Source organism: Lithobates pipiens, unplaced genomic scaffold (assembly GCF_037356315.1).
Source record: "Lithobates pipiens isolate NorthernLeopardFrog02 unplaced genomic scaffold, aLitPip1_a1.2 Scaffold_23, whole genome shotgun sequence".
Taxonomy (NCBI): domain Eukaryota; kingdom Metazoa; phylum Chordata; class Amphibia; order Anura; family Ranidae; genus Lithobates; species Lithobates pipiens.
This window is the reverse complement of record NW_027507785.1, coordinates 136,598,907-136,617,747: the sequence shown is the minus strand read 5'-3', so window position 1 is coordinate 136,617,747 and position 18,841 is coordinate 136,598,907. Positions and strand designations below refer to the sequence as shown.

General features: G+C 43.9%; 1 protein-coding gene across 7 annotated transcripts in view; it reads left to right on the top strand.

Annotated features, from left to right (window-relative positions):
• Positions 1-18,841, top strand: part of ZC3H7B (zinc finger CCCH-type containing 7B) — a 624,860-nt gene that overhangs the window by 45,297 nt on the left and 560,722 nt on the right. For all 7 annotated transcript variants that reach the window (XM_077452416.1, XM_077452411.1, XM_077452410.1 and 4 more), the window contains one exon: positions 9,334-9,531. In XM_077452416.1, the coding sequence (XP_077308542.1) occupies positions 9,334-9,531 (198 nt within the window). The remainder of the gene's footprint in view (positions 1-9,333; positions 9,532-18,841) is intronic.

Below are 18,841 nucleotides of genomic sequence, written 5' to 3'. Positions count from 1 at the left end.
CGCCCCTGCTGCCCCCATGCTTCGGCATATATGATTTTTTTTTTTTTTTTTTTTAAACTGGTGGTGAAATCACCTCCTACAGCACTGGAGTAACGGCTTTATGTGTCAAGGGAGTAAACGCTGTTGCTGTCAAGATAAATAAATCCGCGCTGCAGCTGAATGGCGCACCTGAAAACAAAAAAATGGTTGACAATAAAACACAGTAAACAGTACAGTATGAAAAACTGACATACCTGAAAAGCAAGCATAATAAAACATTGCAGAATAGAATACAGTAAAAAAGAGCAACAATAGAGAGAAACAAAACGACAACTTATTTTTTTATTTTTTTTTTTTAATTCAATTTTTTTTTGTTACAATTACAAAAAGTCTAACAACTGTAATGGTTCGGGTCTCTAAAAATGCGATGGGTTCTTGGGAGACCCTGTGTAAAGTGTGTCCTAGCCTGTGAAATGCTGTACCCTATGCTAAAACTTCACTAGTGTGTAGTAGCGTTCAAAACATTCACCAATGCAAAGACCAGGATTGTCATGACAGCATGGACAATAGCGGGTGTTCACGCCTATATCCGCACTTGGTACAGACACAACATCATCTTTGGGGGAGCTCATTGGGTAGAGGTACTCTGTAGGACATATGGAAAAAGCCAGCGGGTTTACTGCATTTGGTTAGGAATGATGGGGTGCAGAACCGTCTGGATACAGAAGGTCTGTGACAATCTCTTCCTGGAATGCAAGGAAGGATAAAGTCCCTCCCTGAAGCTCTGTATAGCACATGAGTGTTCAGCAAAGCCAATTTAAATAAGTAAAGGGACACTTTTTTTGTACCAGCGTCTGGCCTAACTAGATACGGCGCCAACAATTGGTCGTCGAGGTCCACCCCTCCCATATTTTGGTTATATTCGTGGACACAGAGGGGTTTCTCCACAACAGCAGCCGCGGTAGTAATTTGGACTGTGGTGTCTGCATTAACCACTTGCCGACCGCCGCACGCCGATGTACGTCGGCAGAATGGCACGGGCAGGCATAAGGGCTTACATGTACGTCCCTTGCCTCCCGATCGGGCCCCCGCCCGGTGCCTGCGGCGGTCGGTATTCGTTCGGGAGCGATCCCGGACGAGGGGAAGGCCATTCATTCATGGCCACCCCCTTGCGATCGCTCCCGGCGAATGAAATTGTCCGGTGACATCACTTCCTCTCCTGTAATGTAAACACAGGAGAGGAAGTGATGTATTCTCTCCTCCGTGTCGGTAGTTTTCGTTCCGGCACCGAGGAGAGAGCATCGGTGAGTTGCACAAGCACTACACTACACAGTAGAACATGCCAGGCACACTCACACCCCCCCTTTACCCCCCGATCACCCCCCAATTACCCCTGCCCCCCCAGTCACAGTGACACCAATTGCTTTTTTTTTTTTTTTTTTTTTTGCATTGGTGTCATTTGTGACTGTAATAACTGTTAGGGCAGTTAGGGTTAGCCCCCTTTAGTTCTAATGTGCCCCCCTAACCCCCCCAATAAAGGTTTAACCCCGTGATCACCCCCCGTCGCCAGTGTCACTAAGGCAGGGTTCACATTGCAGCGGTTTATGAGAACGAATGTGATTTGCACCGCACTGCAGTGCAAATCACATCCGATCTCTGTGCGATTCGAGTTCAGCCATTCGCCACACCCGCCGCACCCGCCGCAAATTCGCACGGGACCCTTTTTTTGGCCCGCAGCAGAATCGGATCGCATGGGTGTTCACACCATGCGATCCGAGTTTGCAGATCGCACTGCGATATGCGAACTGATCTGGGGGTGTCAGTAACATTTCACTGACACTCCCAGCAGTTCGCATAGGGCAGTGTGAACTGCCGCCGGGAGGCATGCGATGCGGGAACCCGCCGCAGATTCGTGGCGTTTCCGCATCGCTCCAGTGTGAACCCAGCCTAATAAGCGATCATTTTTCTGATCGCCGTATTAGTGTCACAGGTGACGCTAGTTAGGCAGGTAGGTATTTAGGTTCGCCGCAGCTTTTTATAGCGCCAGGGACCCCCATATACTACCGCATAAAGCCCCCTGATTGCCCCCTAGTTAACCCTTTCACCAGTGATCACCATATAACTGTTACAGGTGACGCTGGTTGGTTAGTTATTTTTTTATAGTTTCAGGGCACCCGCCATTTATTACCTAATAAAGGTTTAACCCCCTGATCACCCGGCGGGTGTCATTTGTGACTGTAATAACTGTTAGGGCAGTTAGGGTTAGCCCCCTTTAGTTCTAAGGTACCCCCCTAACCCCCCCAATAAAGGTTTAACCCCGTGATCACCCCCCGTCGCCAGTGTCACTAAGGCTGGGTTCACATTGCAGCAGTTTATGAGAACGGATGTGATTCGCACCGCACTGCAGTGCAAATCACATCCGATCTCTGTGCGATTCGAGTTCAGCCATACAGATAGTATGGCTGAATTCGTGTCGCACCCGCCGCACCCGCCGGACCCGCCGCAAACTCGCACGGGACCCTTTTTTTGGTCCGCAGCAGAATCGGATCGCATGGGTGTTCACACCATGCGATCCGAGTTTGCAGATCGCACTGCGATTTGCGAACTGATCTGGGGGTGTCATTAACATTTCACTGACACTCCCAGCAGTTCGCATAGGGCAGTGTGAACTGCCGCCGGGAGGCATGCGATGCGGGAACCCGCCGCGCATTCGTGGCGTTCCCGCATCGCTCCAGTGTGATCCCAGCCTAATAAGCGATCATTTTTCTGATCGCTGTATTAGTGTCACAGGTGACGCTAGTTAGGCAGGTAGGTATTTAGGTTCGCCGCAGCTTTTTATAGCGCCAGGGACCCCCATATACTACCGCATAAAGCCCCCTGATTGCCCCTAGTTAACCCTTTCACCAGTGATCACCATATAACTGTTACAGGTGACGCTGGTTGGTTAGTTATTTTTTTTATAGTTTCAGGGCACCCGCCATTTATTACCTAGTCTCACTAGTGTACCCCTAAATCTAGGGGTGTCTACTTTCCAAAATGGGGTCATTTGGGGGGGGGGGGTTTGTGCCATCTTGGCATTTTATGGCCTTCAAAACTGTAACGCCCTTAGAAAGCCTGAAGGCGGTGCTTGGTTTTCGGGGCCCCGTACGCGGCTAGGCTCCCAAAAAGTCCCACATATGTGGTATCCCCGTACTCAGGAGAAGCAGCAGAATTTATTTTGGGGTGTCATTTCACATATGCCCATGGCATGCGTGAGCAATATATCATTTAGTGACAACTTTGTGAAAAAAAAAAAAAAAAAAAAAAAGTTTGTAATTTTCCCGCAACTTGTGGCAAAATATAAAATATTCCATGGACTCAAAATGCCTCTCAGCAAATAGCTTGGGGTGTCTACTTTCTAAAATGGGGTCATTTGTGGGGGTTTTGTGCCATCTTGGCATTTTATGGCCTTCAAAACTGTAATAGGTAGTGAGGCGTGAAATCAAAAATTTACGCCCTTAGAAAGCCTGAAGGCGGTGCTTGGTTTTCGGGGCCCCGTACGCAGCTAGGCTCCCAAAAAGTCCCACATATGGGGTATCCCCATACTCAGGAGAAGCAGCAGAATTTATTTTGGGGTGTCATTTCACATATGCCCATAGCATGTGTGAGCAATATATCATTTAGTGACAACTTTGTGTAAAAAAAAAAAAAATAAAAAATTTTTTTTTGTCATTATTCAATCGCTTGAGGCAAAAAAATAAAATATTCAATGGGCTCAACATGCCACTTATCAATTTCCTCAGGGTGTCTACTTTCCAAAATGGGGTCATTTGGGGGGGTTTTGTACTGCCCTGCCATTTAAGCACCTCAAGAAATGAGATAGGCAGTCGTAAACTAAAAGCTGCGTAAATTCCAGAAAACGTACCTTAGTTTGTAGATGTGACAACTTTTGCGCAAACCAATAAATATACAATTATTGACTTTTTTTTTTTACCAAAGACATGTGGCTGAATACATTTTGGCCTAAATGTATGACTAAAATTGAGTTTATTGGATTTTTCTAATAACAAAAAGTAGAAAATATCATTTTTTTTCAAAATTTGCGGTCTTTTTACGTTTATATCGCAAAAAATAAAAATCGCAGAGGCAATCAAATACCATCAAAAGAAAGCTCTATTTGTGGGAAGAAAAGGACGCAAATTTTGTTTGGGTACAACATTGCATGACCGCGCAATTACCAGTTAAAGCAGCGCAGTGCCAAATTGTAAAAAGACCTCTGGTCATTTACCAGCAAAATGGTCCGGTCTGAAGGTGGTTAAGGGAGGTAACAACTAAAACATTCTTATTATCCCTCCACTTCATAGTGAGCAAGTTATTACACCGCAAGCAGGCTCTCTCCCCCAGCCTAAGATGATAATCTTCAAGCCACTGGTGAAACCCCGGCAATTAGATCGCAGGGTGCCACATGCTCCAATCTGCTGATCAAACAAATGACTAAACAGTGGCACATTCATGTGATAATTGTCCACTTACAAGTGGTACCCCTTTCCGAATAAGGGTGACACAAAGTGCCACACGATCTTGCCAGCACTCCCTATGTAATCTGGGCAGTTCTCTGGCTCTACGTAAATATCTTTTCCCTTCATAAACCGTAAAGCTTCATGTATAGCCTGTTGTCCTGTCATAGAACTTATAGAGCTTGACCCTGTATCTGACATGCTTGCTGGGAAGGTTTTTTTTGAAAGACAAGTGGCCAGAAAATTTAATCAGGGACTCATCAACGCAGACAAGTTGAAGTGGTTTATGAGGGGCCAAATTTTGTAGAGCCGATCGTATATCGGGGTCTCCAAGAGGACGACAAAGTTAATTGTCGTTGAAGTGCATGAACCAAAAGATCTGCTCGTATCGTTTCCTGGACATGGAGGCAGAGAACATGGGCATATGGTCAATTGGGCGCGTGGACCAATACGTCCTCAACGTCATGAATTTATATATGCCCATGTTGAGGGAAAGGCCCAGAAAGGTCTTAAATTCAGAAACCGTAATTGGTTTCCAATCTTTGGCAAGGAAAGGCAACTGGGGATTAGCGGTGATGTGTTGACCAGCATATAAATTAGTGTGGTCCACAATAGATCTATAGAGCTCTCCTGTGAAAAACAGCGAATAAAAATCGTGGCGTAAAATCAGCTGTTTCCACCTGAATACCGGGTTGGCCAGTGACTGGGGGAAGTACGGGTTCTGCAGAAGTGGTGGGCACGCAATCAGGATTGACGAATTCTGCAGAAAGGACACTATGGAAACTAAGGGCCTGCCTTTGTCTTCTTGGTGGCAGCGGGACACTACTTGTGCTTGCCACTTTGCCAACTTGAACTGCACTTAAGGGACTCGCCACGTCACCACGTGTTACTGCAGTGCTGTATGTACGTCCAGGGTGTACTAGGCCGCTGGTGCTTGCCAGTTCACCAGAAGGATGAGCGGCGCTAGTACTGGCTCTCTGCTCCATAAGGGGGACCTGCGGTTCTTGCACCTCAACATCAGTTGTTGAGGTGTTATCTGTCATGGAGCCGCTGTCCTTTACAGGATCGTATTCTGAGCCTGAATCTGACAGATGAGTGACTTCCTCTTCACTATCTGTCATGCCCACGCACTTGTAGGCCTCTTCACTAGTGTACCTTTGATTTGCCGTTTTGGGCTCTAAATTTAGTGGTACAACTAGTGAGATTCGCAGGTAAAAAAGCACCTAGGCTGTCAGCAACTGTATAAAACGCTACCAAACAAAACTGTTAGCGATCGCAGGGATCAGGCCTGACTCTGCGAACGCTGCAGTTATGTGTTTTGCATTCTGTAAGTGACAGTGATCGATCGATACTACACTTGGGTGGGCTGGGCGGAGGGGCAAAACGCAGGTTCTAGCGGGTATCCGGGCTGGTCCCGCTAACAATGTGTTTTTTGGAACTCTAAACCGCTGGGGACGCTAGTATAGATCTGATCAGATATTGATCTGTTCAAATACTATACCACTAAGGGAGGTGTATGCTTTGCTCGAGGGTGTTAGCGGTACTGATACTAACCTGACACTGCTTGGGGTGACGCAGACCCTATCTGACCCTAAAATCTAATTGATATCACCTGCTGGGCTTTCAGGGGGTTAAACCTTTATTGGGTAATAAATGGGGGGTGCCCTGATGCTATAAAAAGCAAACTAACCTACCAGCGTCACCCGTAACACTTATACGGTGATCACTGGTGAAAGGATTAACTCTAGGGGCAATCAGGGGGTTAAAGTGGTTGTAAACCCTTACAACACACTTTGACCTACAGGTAAGCCTAGATTAAGGCTTACCTGTAGGTCCAAGAAATATCTCCTAAACCTACACAGTTTAGGAGATCTTTGCCGAAAGACAGGCACCGCTGTCTACGACGCATGCGCCGTAGACAGCGGCGCGCAGGCGCACTGAGCGCGCCCTGGTCAATGGCGATATGCCGCGAGTGGCGGCTCCCGTGCGCATGCGCAGGAGTGGCGTCATCGCGGCTTCGCCGAATGACAGCGGCGGAGCAGCGAGACCCACCGAGAAGATGGATGCTCCGGACTACAAGGGACAGCGGTGACTTTGCTGGCTCCTGTGTCAGGTAAGTGACACATAATGGACTACTATGCGATGCATAGTAGTCCATTATGCTTTACCTTTGCAGGGAATGAAAGAGGAAGTAAACTCATCAGGGTTTACTTCCTCTTTAAAACCTTTATTAGTTTGTATAGGGGGGTACCTAACGCTATAAAAACCTGGCGGTGAACCTGAAAAATAACTGGCTACCTAGCGGCACCAGTGACACTAATGCAGCGATCAGAACAACGATCGCTTAGTGACACTGGCAAAAGGGGATTAAAGGGTTACCTGGGGGGGCAATCAAGGGATTAAACCTTTATGGGGGGGGGCTACCCTGGACCTAAAGGGGCCTAAAGCTAACTGACACTTACTTGTGAAAAAAAAAAAAAAGACACTAAATGCAGTGATCAGTAAATAAATGACCACTGCAATCAGTGACACTGTGACTGGGGGGGTGAAAAATGTGCCTATGTGTACCTATGTGCCAGTGTACTGTTGGTGCACGCACTTGAATGTCGTCTTCTCTCGCCATTCCGGTCAAAAAGACCACCACGAGGAGAGTGACATCACTTCCTCCTGCCTGTGTTTACAGTTCACAGGCAGGGAAGGGAAAGCTTCTCATTTGCCAGGAGCGATCGCTAGGGGGTGGTCAGAAATCAATGGCCGCCCCCTCATCACGGATCGCTCCTGAAGTGAAACGGACCACTGCCGCCAGCGGGTAGGGGTCTGATCAGAAGGCAGGCACATACAGGTACGTACATGTGCCTGTCCGTGCCATTGTGCCGATGTTTATATATACAGGCGGTGGTCCTTAAGTGTGTAACTAATGCAGTAATTACTACTAAATCTAACAAATACCACATTCTGTATTTAACAGTAAATTCTTAGTAAATTGAACACTTGCACAATTGTTACCGCATGCAGTATTTTACTGTATATTATTAGCCGTGATTTGACCCCTATACCCTTACCAACAAAACCATTTATTAACACACAATGCACTGGGCATTTGCATCCTCCTTTTGTTTGTTTTTACAGTATTCAGGAGGTTGCTCAGTCTATGGAGGTCTGCATCTTTGAAAACATTGCTTGCCATAATCCTTTTTGGGGAGTTCTTTGGATTGAGTATTGGATATTTTGGGTAGGTTGGGTGAAAATTTCCACCATGTCTGACTAAATGGTTTAAAGTGGTTGTAAAGTCTTGTGTTTTTGTTGTTTTTATGGGGAAAAGAAAAACGTTATACTTGCTCTTTTGCAATGGATTTGCACAGAGCAGCCTGGATCCACCTCTTCTTGGGTCCTTCTGTGCACCTGGCCCCTCCCTCCTGTTCAGTGTCCCATAGCAAGTGGCTTGCTGTGGAGGCACCTGGACCAAGTCAAAGCTCCCTGTGTCCATTAAGACACTGAGCCCCGGCCCTGCCCTCCCCTCATCGCCCCTGATTGGCTAGCTGACTTTGAGCAACAGCCAATGGCGCCACTGCTGTCTCGGCCAATCAGGAGGGAGAATCTCGGATGGCTGAGACACTCGTGGACATCACTGGACAGAGGGGAACCTCAATTAAGTATTAGGGGGACTGAGGGGGATCTTCTGCACACAGAAGGCTTTTTATCTCAATGCATAGAATGCATTAAGGTAAAAAAAAAATTTGCCTTTGCAACTCCATTTTAAGTTCAACAGGTTTGTCCTCCAGTGTTAATTTTGTTGAATTAAATAATTTTCATTGGCTAAATACTATTTTAGTCGACTAAAATACAACTAAAACTAAGATGACGTTTCGGTCAAAAGACTATGACTAAAACGGAATTGAATATATATCACAATGGCTAAATCCTGTGTCTGTAGTGCATGTTTAAACTTTAATACCATAAATGATAAACCTCTTATTAGGAGTATATAATGTTTGGCAGAAAATAATGCATTTAAATTTAACTAAGCCCATCAGTTTAGTCGACTTAAATGCACTGTGGATTTTAGTTGACTAAAACAGGACTAAAACTAAAATGGCATTTTAGTCAAATGACTATAAATAATTATAAATCGAAATTTGATGTCTCCTGTCCTATTATATATATCGGAGGTTGGGGAATGTTCCATGTGCTTCCAGAGATGATACTTCATCGCCTTTAAAGTTATGCCTCCCATCATCCTGCAAAGCCTAATTATGCTGTATAGGGACTGATTACTGTCGTGACATTGCTTTTATTTTATATCCCATGTGGATGAAAGTTTTTTTTTTTTTGTCATAGAAGTCTATATCGTGCTGCTTGGAGCTGTGCTAACTACTGGTGCTAATATATTTTTGTTTCTTTTTAGAATCCCCACCCCCCCAAAAAAGTCCCGCATGCTGCATTTTTGGTGCATGTCTAGTGTGGGGAAAGACAAAAAAAACGCACATTCGAAAACCAGCGTATTTGGTGCAGCTTTTGAGTCACACCTCCTCCTTCTTTTTTTTTTTTCCCACAGGTGCATAACACACCAGAAACGCTGAAAAACTCATGTGGGTTTTTACTGCGTGTTTTTTTGTAGTGTGATAGCAGCCTGAAATAGATTACTTATAGAAAAGTTACATTTGCATATAAAAACTGATTTGCATTCCGTGTCTCTGGATTTTTCGATGCAAATTGCTAACATGATTGTGTGTGTAAAATTATATATATATATTAATATTATATACTCACCCTAAACTATACCAAATTCTGTTTTGTTGTCCCACTGAAATCAAAGATTTATTTAAATGTAATACATTTTTGGTCTTTTTTTCTTTAGCATTTTCTTCAGGAGCTGGTTGAGAACTTGTATAAGGAAGGCAATGACCTATACCATGAAGATGAAGTGAAATTAGCACTGGGGCAATATACAGAAGGTCTGACAGTGGCAGACTATGCAGCTTCTGAAGAACTTGTCCTTTCTCAGGAGCTGTTGTGCAGATTGTTTGTGAACCGATCCTGCTGCTATTATTCCATGGTGAGTAAGATCATATTGGTGCAACACTGCTCTATAAATTCAATTATATTAGGTAACCGTATTTCTAGGTAAATATTTTTTTATTTTATTGAGAATTGTATAAAACAGTGACAAAAAGGGCCGGTTCACACTGCAGGCGATGCGAGGCGACTCCGACTTGCCTCGCCGCGACCTGCCGCGACCTCAGCGGCAACTTGCAGATGACTTCTGTATAGAAGTCAATGCAAGTCGCCCCGAGGTCGCCCAAAAGTAGTACAGGAACCTTTTTTTCTGAGTCGGAGCGACTCGAGTCGCTCCTCTCAGAACGGTTCCATTGTACAGAACGGGGGCGACTTGTAAGATAGCGGCGAGTCGTGTCGCCTCGCATCGCCCGCAGTGTGAACCGGCCCTAAGCAATTCGTTCAAAATTAGCACACAGAACAATAAGGTACATTTACAGTGCATTGCTATTTTGCAGAAGTAACTTCATACAGCACTCTTCTTTAAACTAATCCTGATATACAGAAATATCTTTCTAAAGGTGTTATTGATGTGAAATTTTCACCACAAGTCTAACAATCCATGCATACAAGGAAACCAAAACATATATGTTCAGAAATTAAGTTATGTGTAATAAAATGGAATGACACAGGGAAAAAGTATTTAACACTTGAAGGGAGGTACAAAAAGCCATGGAAAGCCAAGACACCAGCTGAAATATATCAGTAATTCGAAAGCAATCCTGCCCCTTGTCAGTGCACATTAATATTGGCTCCTTCAGTCTCAACTGATGGCCTATAAAAAGGTGTCTCATTAACAAGGTGTCACACAAGAAACCGCATATGATGGGGGAAAAAGCAAAGAGCTCTCTTCCAAGACCGTTGCAACTTTATTATTGTAAAATACTGATGGCATTGGTTACGGAAGTATTTCTAAACTTCTACATGCTCCAGTGAGCACTGTTAAGGCCATAATCCGGAATAAATAATGAACTCAATCACCATGTCCTGTATGCACGCTCACCACACAAGACTCCATTGCTGAAGAAAAAGCATGTTAAAGCGTGTTTATAATTTGCACATCATTTAAACAAGCCTGTAAAATACTGGGAGAATATAGGCTGGTCTGATGATATAAAAATTTAACTCCTTGGATGCCATCATACACGCCATATAGCACTGCACATCACCCTAAAAACACCATACCAACAGTGACGTTTGGAGGTGGAAACATCATTGTGTGAGAGGTTTTTCAGCATATGGTGCTGACAAACTTCATTGAAGGAAAGATGAATGGAAAAATGTACCAAGACATTCTTTATAAAAAAAAAAAAATTATGAACATGAAACAAGGGTGGACATTTCGGCAAGATAGTTATCCAAAATGCAAAGCATAGGAAACTCTCAACTGGTTTCTAAGTTGAAAAGGTTTCTAAGAGAAAATAAAGCTGCTACGATGGCCCAGCTAATTACCTTGAAGCCAATAGAAAATTTATGGAAAGAACTAAAGTTTAGACTTCATTGAAGAGGCCCATGGAACTTTCAGGATTTGAAGTACGAGCCAAAATCACACCTTGGTAATGCATGTGACTAGTTTCTCCATACAGGAGGCGTCTTGACGCTGTCATTACCAACAAAGGTGTTTGTACAAAGTATTAAAATTTCAGTTAGCTTGTTCAAAACTTTTTTTTTTTTTCTCCCTGCGTCATTCCATTTTACTACACATAACTTATTTGCTTTTGGTGTCTTTGTATGTATGGGTTGCTACCACCGTGAAAATTTCATGTCAATAGCACCTTTAGAAAAATGGTGACAGTAATACCTATTTTACCCACTGTATTTTATACAATCATGTCTAAACTGTGTGCTACAGGGGGAGGGGGAGCAATGTAGAGCGGAAGTTCACCACTTTTTTTTTTTTTTTTTTTTTCCCAAATAGAGCTTTCTTTTGATGGTATTTGGAAATTTTGGAAAGTAGACAACCCAAGGAATTTGCTGAGAGGCATGTTGAGCCCATTGAATATTTTTTTGTTTTTTTTGTCCCAAGTAATTGAATAATGGCAAAAAAAAATTACAAAACGTTGTCACTAAATGATATATTGCTCACACATGCCATGGTTATATGTGGAATTGCACCCCAAAATACATTTTTTTGCTTGTCCTGAGTACGGGGATACCGCATGTGTGGGACTTTTTGGCAGCCTTGCCGCGTACGGGACCCTGAAAACCGATCACTGCCTTCAGGATTTCTAAGGGTGTAAATTTTTGATTTCACTCCTCACTAATTACAGTTTTGAAGGCCATAAAATGCCAAGATGGCATAAAACCTCCCCAAATGACCCCGTTTTGGAAAGTAGACACCCCAAGCTATTTGCTGAGAGGCAGGGTGAGTATTTTGCAGCTCTTATTTGTTTTTGAAAATGAAGAAAGAAAATTTATTTTTCTTTTTTCAATTTTCAAAACTTTGTGACAAAAAGTGAGATCTGAAAAATACCATACCTCTCAGCCAATAGCTTGGGGTGTCTACTTTCCAAAATGGGATCATTTGAGGGGGGGGGGGGAGGAGTTTACTGTCCTGGCATTTTATGGCACAACATTTAGAAGCTTATGTCGCACATCACTCACCTCACTCTTCTAACCACTTGAAGACACAGCCCTATTTTTTTTTTTTTTTGTGCAAGAAAATTACTTTGAACCCGCAAACATTTTAGATATATTTATATTTAGATATTATATATAATTTTAAAGCAAAGGCCCTACAGATTAAAATGGTGGATGTTTCATTTTTTTTTTCCCACACAGTATTTGCGCAGCGATTTTTCAAACGCCTTTTTTCTGCGAGGAAAAAACACTTTTTCTCTTATGTTCCCCGACCGACACTGCTCCTCTCTGTAACTAAATGGTAGTCGCTGCACTCCATCAAGGGGACTCTCTGGCGTCCTTGGACATCCAGGATGCGTACCTGCGCATACCCATATGCCTTCGGCATCAAAGATTTCTGCGTTTGGTAGTGGGGGAAGCCCACTACCAATTTGTGGCTCTTCCCTTAGGCCTGGCCTCAGCCCCCCGAGTCTTTACCAAAGTACTGGCTCCAGTATTGGCATTGCTGCGGCAATGTGGGATCGCCATCGTGGGTTACCTAGACGATCTCCTCCTGAGAGCATCTTCCGCCTCAGAATTAGAGGAGGATGTGGCGATCACCATGCAGGCTCTGCGAGAATTTGGGTGGCTGTTTGAATCGAAAGAAGTCGGTGATTGTACCGATCCAGCGTCTGGAGTACCTGGGTTTACTATTGGACTCCAGGACGGTAGCGGACGCAACACAACTTTATCCCTGTGGATGACCATATAAGGCTTCTTGCGGGACAAGGCTGCCAACTCCAAAACCCTCCTGGCCGATATTTTTTTCCTTTGGCCTGGCCTCAGCCGCCCCCCCCCCAGACCCCCCGGGTTTTTATCAAAATATTGGCTCCAGTATTGGCGCTGCTACAACAAAGCGGGATCGCTATCGTGGGTTACCTAGATGATCTCCTCCTGAGAGCACCTTCCGCCTCAGAATTAGAGGAGGATGTGGCGATCACCATGCAGACTCTGCGAGAATTTGGGTGGCTGTTGAACCTAAAGTTGTCGGTGAGGGAGGGAAGAGCCACAAACTGGTAGTGGGCTTCCCCGACTGCCAAACGCAGAAATTTTTGATGCCAAAGGCATATGGGTATGTTCAGGTACGCATCCTGGATGTCTAAGGACGCCAGGGAGTCCCCTTGATGGAGTGCAGCGACTACCATTTAGTTGCAGAGAGGAGCTGTGTTGGTCGGTGAATTGCAGAGAAAAGGGTTTTTACGGCGAGTACAAAAATCCTAATTTTTTACATTTTAATGCACTAAAACACACTATATTTCCCAAATGTTTAATGAAATAAAAAAGATGATCTTGGGCCGAGTACATGGATACCTAACACGACCTGTTTCAAACTACATATATTTTAAAAGCCTTTATAGGTTACAACATTAGATTTACAGAGGAGGTCTACTGCTAAAATTACTGCCCTCGATCTGACCTTTCGCGGTGATGCCTCACATGCATGGTGCAATTGCATTATTTATTTTTAAACAGTTCCTTTCATTTTATTATTTTTATTGTTCTCAGGGACTGTTTAATTGGGGGATCTCTCCTCTGTGATCAAAGCATTTGTCCACACCAAGATCGGTGTGATAAAATGCTTTCCCAATGGCACTGTTTACATCTGGCGAAATCTAAGTCATGAAATGCTTGCGGCTTCCGGTTTCTTAGGCCATAGAGATGATTGGAGCCGTTCTGGTCTATGGTCAGCTGGCGGAACCATCACCATTCTCAGGTTCCCTGTTGGGACAGGAGAGCCAGAAAAAAACATGGAAGATGGGGGGAGAGAGGTGGGGAGAACCATTCCCTCCCACTGTCTGTAAAAGCAGTCTAGTAGCCAATTAGCTGCTAGGATTGCTTTTACATGAAAGCTGACCGCTGGCTGAAGAGATTGATACCAAGATAATACCTAAACCCACAGGCATCATTCTGGTATAACCACTCAAAGTCCAGCAACATAACAGTATGTTGTTGGTCCTTGTTGGGCATATATTGTAATTTTTTATTTTTTTTTCATGCAGTCTGTCGGCTGGTATGCCCACCATTACAATACTTACCTTCATCCTCCCACTTCTAATGATGGGTATACATGCACCATTTATATATGCCGAAGCATAGGGGAATCCGCTCCAAAAGGTAGGAGCAAATTGCTCCTCCACGCCTGTTGCCCCAATGCTAAGGCATATATGCTACTTTTATTTTTTTACTGTGGCGCTGAAATCGCCTCCTACAGCGCTGGAGTCATGGCTTTATCTATCATGGGAGCAAATGCTGTTGCTGTCAAGATAAATCCGCGCTGCAGCTAAATGGTGTACCTAAAAACAAAGAAATGGTTAACAATAAAACACAGTAAAAAGTAAAGTATAAAAAAACATACCTGAAAAGCAAACCTAATAAAACATTACAATAAAATATTGCAGAATAGAGAAAGTGGAGAGAGAGGGAGAGGGAGCACAATAAAACTACAACTCCTTTTTATTTTTTTTTTTTTTAAATGGTTTTATTTTATATTTTCTTGTGGGGGGCTTGTTGGGTAGGGGTACTCGGGAGGACATAAGGAAAATGCCTCTGGTGCACTCGGCTTACTGCATTTGGATTGGGAAGGTGAGGTGGAGCCCCATCTGGAAACAGAATGGCTCTGACGATCTCTTCCTGGAAGTTGAGGAAGGATACAGTCTGTCCTGAAGCCCTGTATAGCACATGAGCGTTCAGCAAAGCCAATTTAAATAGACACTTTTTTTTGTACCAGCGTCTGGCCTTACGGGCTACTAGGTACGGCGCCAACAACTGGTCGTTGAGGTCCACCCCTCCCAAATTAAGGTTATAGTTGTGGACACAGGGGTTTCTCCACAAAACCAGTCGCCGTAGTAATTTGGACAGTCTTGCCTGCATGAAGGGAGGTAAAAATGAAAACGTTCTTATTATCCCTCCACTTCATAGCGAGCAAGTTATTACACTTCAAGCAGGCTCTCTCCGCCAGACTAAGACTGGAATCTACAAGCCGCTGGGGAAAGCCCTGGTGATTAGATCGCACAGTGCCACATGCTCCAATCTGTTGATATAAAAAGTGGCATTGTTGGGGCATAATTGTCCACGTACAAGTGGTACCCCTTTCCGACTAAGGGCGACACCAAGTCCCACACAATCTTGCCAGCGCTTCCTATGTAGTCAGGGCAGTTTGTCGGCTCTACGTGACTATCTCTTCCCTCGTAAACCATAAAACTACATGTATAGCCTGTGGCTCTGTCACGGAGCTTGTACATCTTGACCCCGTATCTGGCACGCTTGCATGGAAGGTACTGTTTGAATGATAAGCGGCCAGAAAACATAATCGGGGACTCCATGCAGACAACTTGATGGGGAGTAAACAATAGATATATTAGTGCAACGCTTAAAGGTACCTATATCCATAAGTGAAAATATGCATTGAAAAACAAAACAAACCAAACTATGTTGGTGAAAGTCCACTAAAATCAATAAATAAGTGTAACCAGTCCCAAAATTAATCTCTATGGATCTCAGAGTAGTACTTCTGGGACTTTTTTGCAGATGTCGGATGGTATTCGTGGCAGAGTAGTTGGCAACCTTCCGAGACCTCAGAGCCTCTTGTAAGTAGATATTAGACAAATTAAGGAAAGTTGGGTACTCTTACCGGATGGGTTGGACACATCCACCTTATAGTAGTGTGTCGTACGAGCTTATGGGGGGGCTGCAGCCACGCACCCCAATCTACTGGCCGAGTGATGTTTTCCCCTCAGGATTCCTTGCGATCTCCAGGTGGAGAAGATGGATACAATTTCCGAACCGTAAATTGAAGGACCTGGCACCAGAATTCTCATGAGGATTCACCATAAGGGGGACAAAACATAAAAGGCGCCTCGCATGGTGAAGTACAACCAATGATGGTTTATTGAAAAAATACAAAATAAAACAAGACTACTAGTCTATAAAAATCACGTCATGCATAAAAACAAAATAATTGCAATGTGGGGAGAAACAAAATGCTTGCCCTACGTGTTTCAACCTCTAAGTCATCAACAGGTGCCGATCGTATCCAGGGTCTCCACGAGGATGACAGAGTTCATTGTTGTTGAAGTGCATGAACCGCAAGATCTGCTCATATCGTGCCCTGGCCATGGAAGCAGAGAACACAGGCATGTGGTGCATTGGGTCAGTGGACCAATATGACCGCAACTCGCTCTTCTTTTGGTTATGCCCATGAGGAGGGAAAGGCCCAGAAAGGTCTTAAATTTGGAAACCGTAATTAGTTTCCAATCTCTGGCAAGGGAGGACTTGGGGATAGTGCCAATGTGTTGACCAGCGTACAAATTGCTTTGGTCCACAATAGATCTATAGAGATCTTCGGTGAAAAAACGTGAATAAAAATCAAGTAAGGTAAAATCAACTGTTTCCACCTGAATGCCGGGTTGACCAGTGAATGGGGAAAGTGCGGGTGCTGCAGAAGTGGTGGGTTCCCAATTAGGATTGGCGAATTCTGCAGGAAGGGCACTATGGGCTTCTTGGTGGCAGCGGGACACTACTTGTGCTTGCCACCTCACCAGCTTGAACTGCACTTGTGGGACTCGCCACGTCACCAAGTGTTACTGCTGGATGTACGACCAGGATGTACTAGGCTGCTGGTGCTTGCCAGTGCAGAAGATCAGGGTCTGGCCTTTATGTCGATCCAGAGGTCAGTGATCGCATCTGTTGGTTTCTTTCATGATCTCTCTCTCTCTCTCTCTCTCTCTCTCTCTCTCTCTCTCTCTCTCTCTCTCTCTCTCTCTCTCTCTCTCTCTCTCTCTCTCTCTCTCTCTCTCTCTCTCTCTCTCTCTCTCTCTCTCTCTCTCTCTCTCTCTCTCTCTCCTCTCTCTCTCTCTCTCTCTCTCTCTCTCTCTCTCTCTCTCTCTCTCTCTCTCTCTCTCTCTCTCTCTCTTCTCTCTCTCTCTCTCTCTCTCTCTCTCTCTCTCTCTCTCTCTCTCTCCTCTCTCTCTCTCTCTCTCTCTCTCTCTCTCTCTCTCTCTCTCTTTCCCCCCCCCCCCCCCCTCCGACAGGTGTTCTAGTCCCTCTCCACTATATCCAAAACCTAAGAAAAAAAATTTGGGCTTTAGTTCGAATGCAAGCATTTTTGAGTACAAGGCCTGTAATTTTGTAAACCAGCCTTGGAGAATATCAATATAAAGTAGGGATGTTGTTAATGTCTTTTTTTAAAAAAGAGCTTTTCAACTTTAAATACATTTTCTTACCACCAAATGTGTGCATATGGCAAAGATTTGGAAATTCATTCTAAGCTGATGCAGCTTATCAATTCAGTGTTCGACAAAAATTAGCCTTCAAATTGTTTCTTTTTTAGCTCTGGCATGCTTTTTACTGACTGTCGAGGGACTTGTTTTCCTTCCACCAATGACATTCCCCCTTGCACTGACACAGATGATGGGACTTTCTTTACTCCCACTCACCCTAGGGGCTCATGCACACTGCATCTCGAAGTGGCTCCTACAGGCTTTTGAGGTTTTCTTTGAGCTCCCATTTTCTACCTTGAAACTCCATGTTGGCCAATGTGTCCATGCACACTATGGCTTTTTAACAAGTTTACAGGCCTTTTGCTTTTAGACAGCCTTCTCCCCACCAAAATCACAATTTTGAGCAGAAAGATGCCGAAAAAGTGGCATATGCTCTTACTGAGGCCCCCCCCCCCCCCCACACCAAACCTACGTTTGTGAAAGGAGATTTTGGGCAGAAAAGTGCTAAGAATGTGTGAAAAAGCTTGAATGCACAAAAAGTGAAATGAGCTGCGGGGGGGAGGGGAGCTTATGCTCAAACCTTGAAGCTCAAAAAACCTACTCAGTATTTGGCTTCTTGGACAAGCATCAATCCTACACCAGTTCCCTTGCTTTCCCTCTCCCCTTTCCTTTTTTTTCTCACCCATTCTTCTCTGATCCCCATCTATTTTTTTTTAATTAAATTTTGGGTTTTATTGAAAAGAAAAATTAAATGCACTCTTTTGGCTGCATGGGGCGTACCCCTGTTTTATGTACTAGTATTGCAGGTTCTTAAATTATATGTTCTAGGGGTCTTGTTCAGAAGTGTTTTCCATGTAATCCGATTTCTAATAACAGAATTATAAAAGACTACATGGTTTCTGAAAAAAAAAAAAAGCAAAAGAGCACAGAAAAAGCACAAGCTTCTTTAAGCTTTTAATAAAAGCTAAAATGACTACTTTGTAACTATATAAAAGCATTTTCTTCTTTTTTTTTTTTTTTTTTTTTCTTCAGTGTGTATGAATTTTAATAAGTATTGAGTAGTGGATGGAATGGTAGCATGCAGGTGAGCAGGGGGCTCCTGAGGATGCGTGCATGTCATTATTTTATTATATTTATTTAATTACGATAAGCATGATGGTCACAATCCCACACTAGGCTTTCCCTCCCATGCACAGATTTTGGGCAATTTGCACTACCTGAACAGGGTATAGGAAAAGCCCTTGAGGTGTTTTCATGGCATTGTATGATTTCAAAGTATTTTGCTGTAGTTGTAAGCTCTGTGGCATTTTGTTTGCCTTGCCTTGTAATGATGAGCTTGCATGTTAGAGGCTGCAGTTTGTAGAGTCATGGCTGATCAATTTATCTTCTTTCCTAAAAAAAAAAAAAAAACAAAAAAAAAGGAAAGTATGTAAATTTGGGAGGATCAGGCAAAGTGCATGGGTAATCAATGTA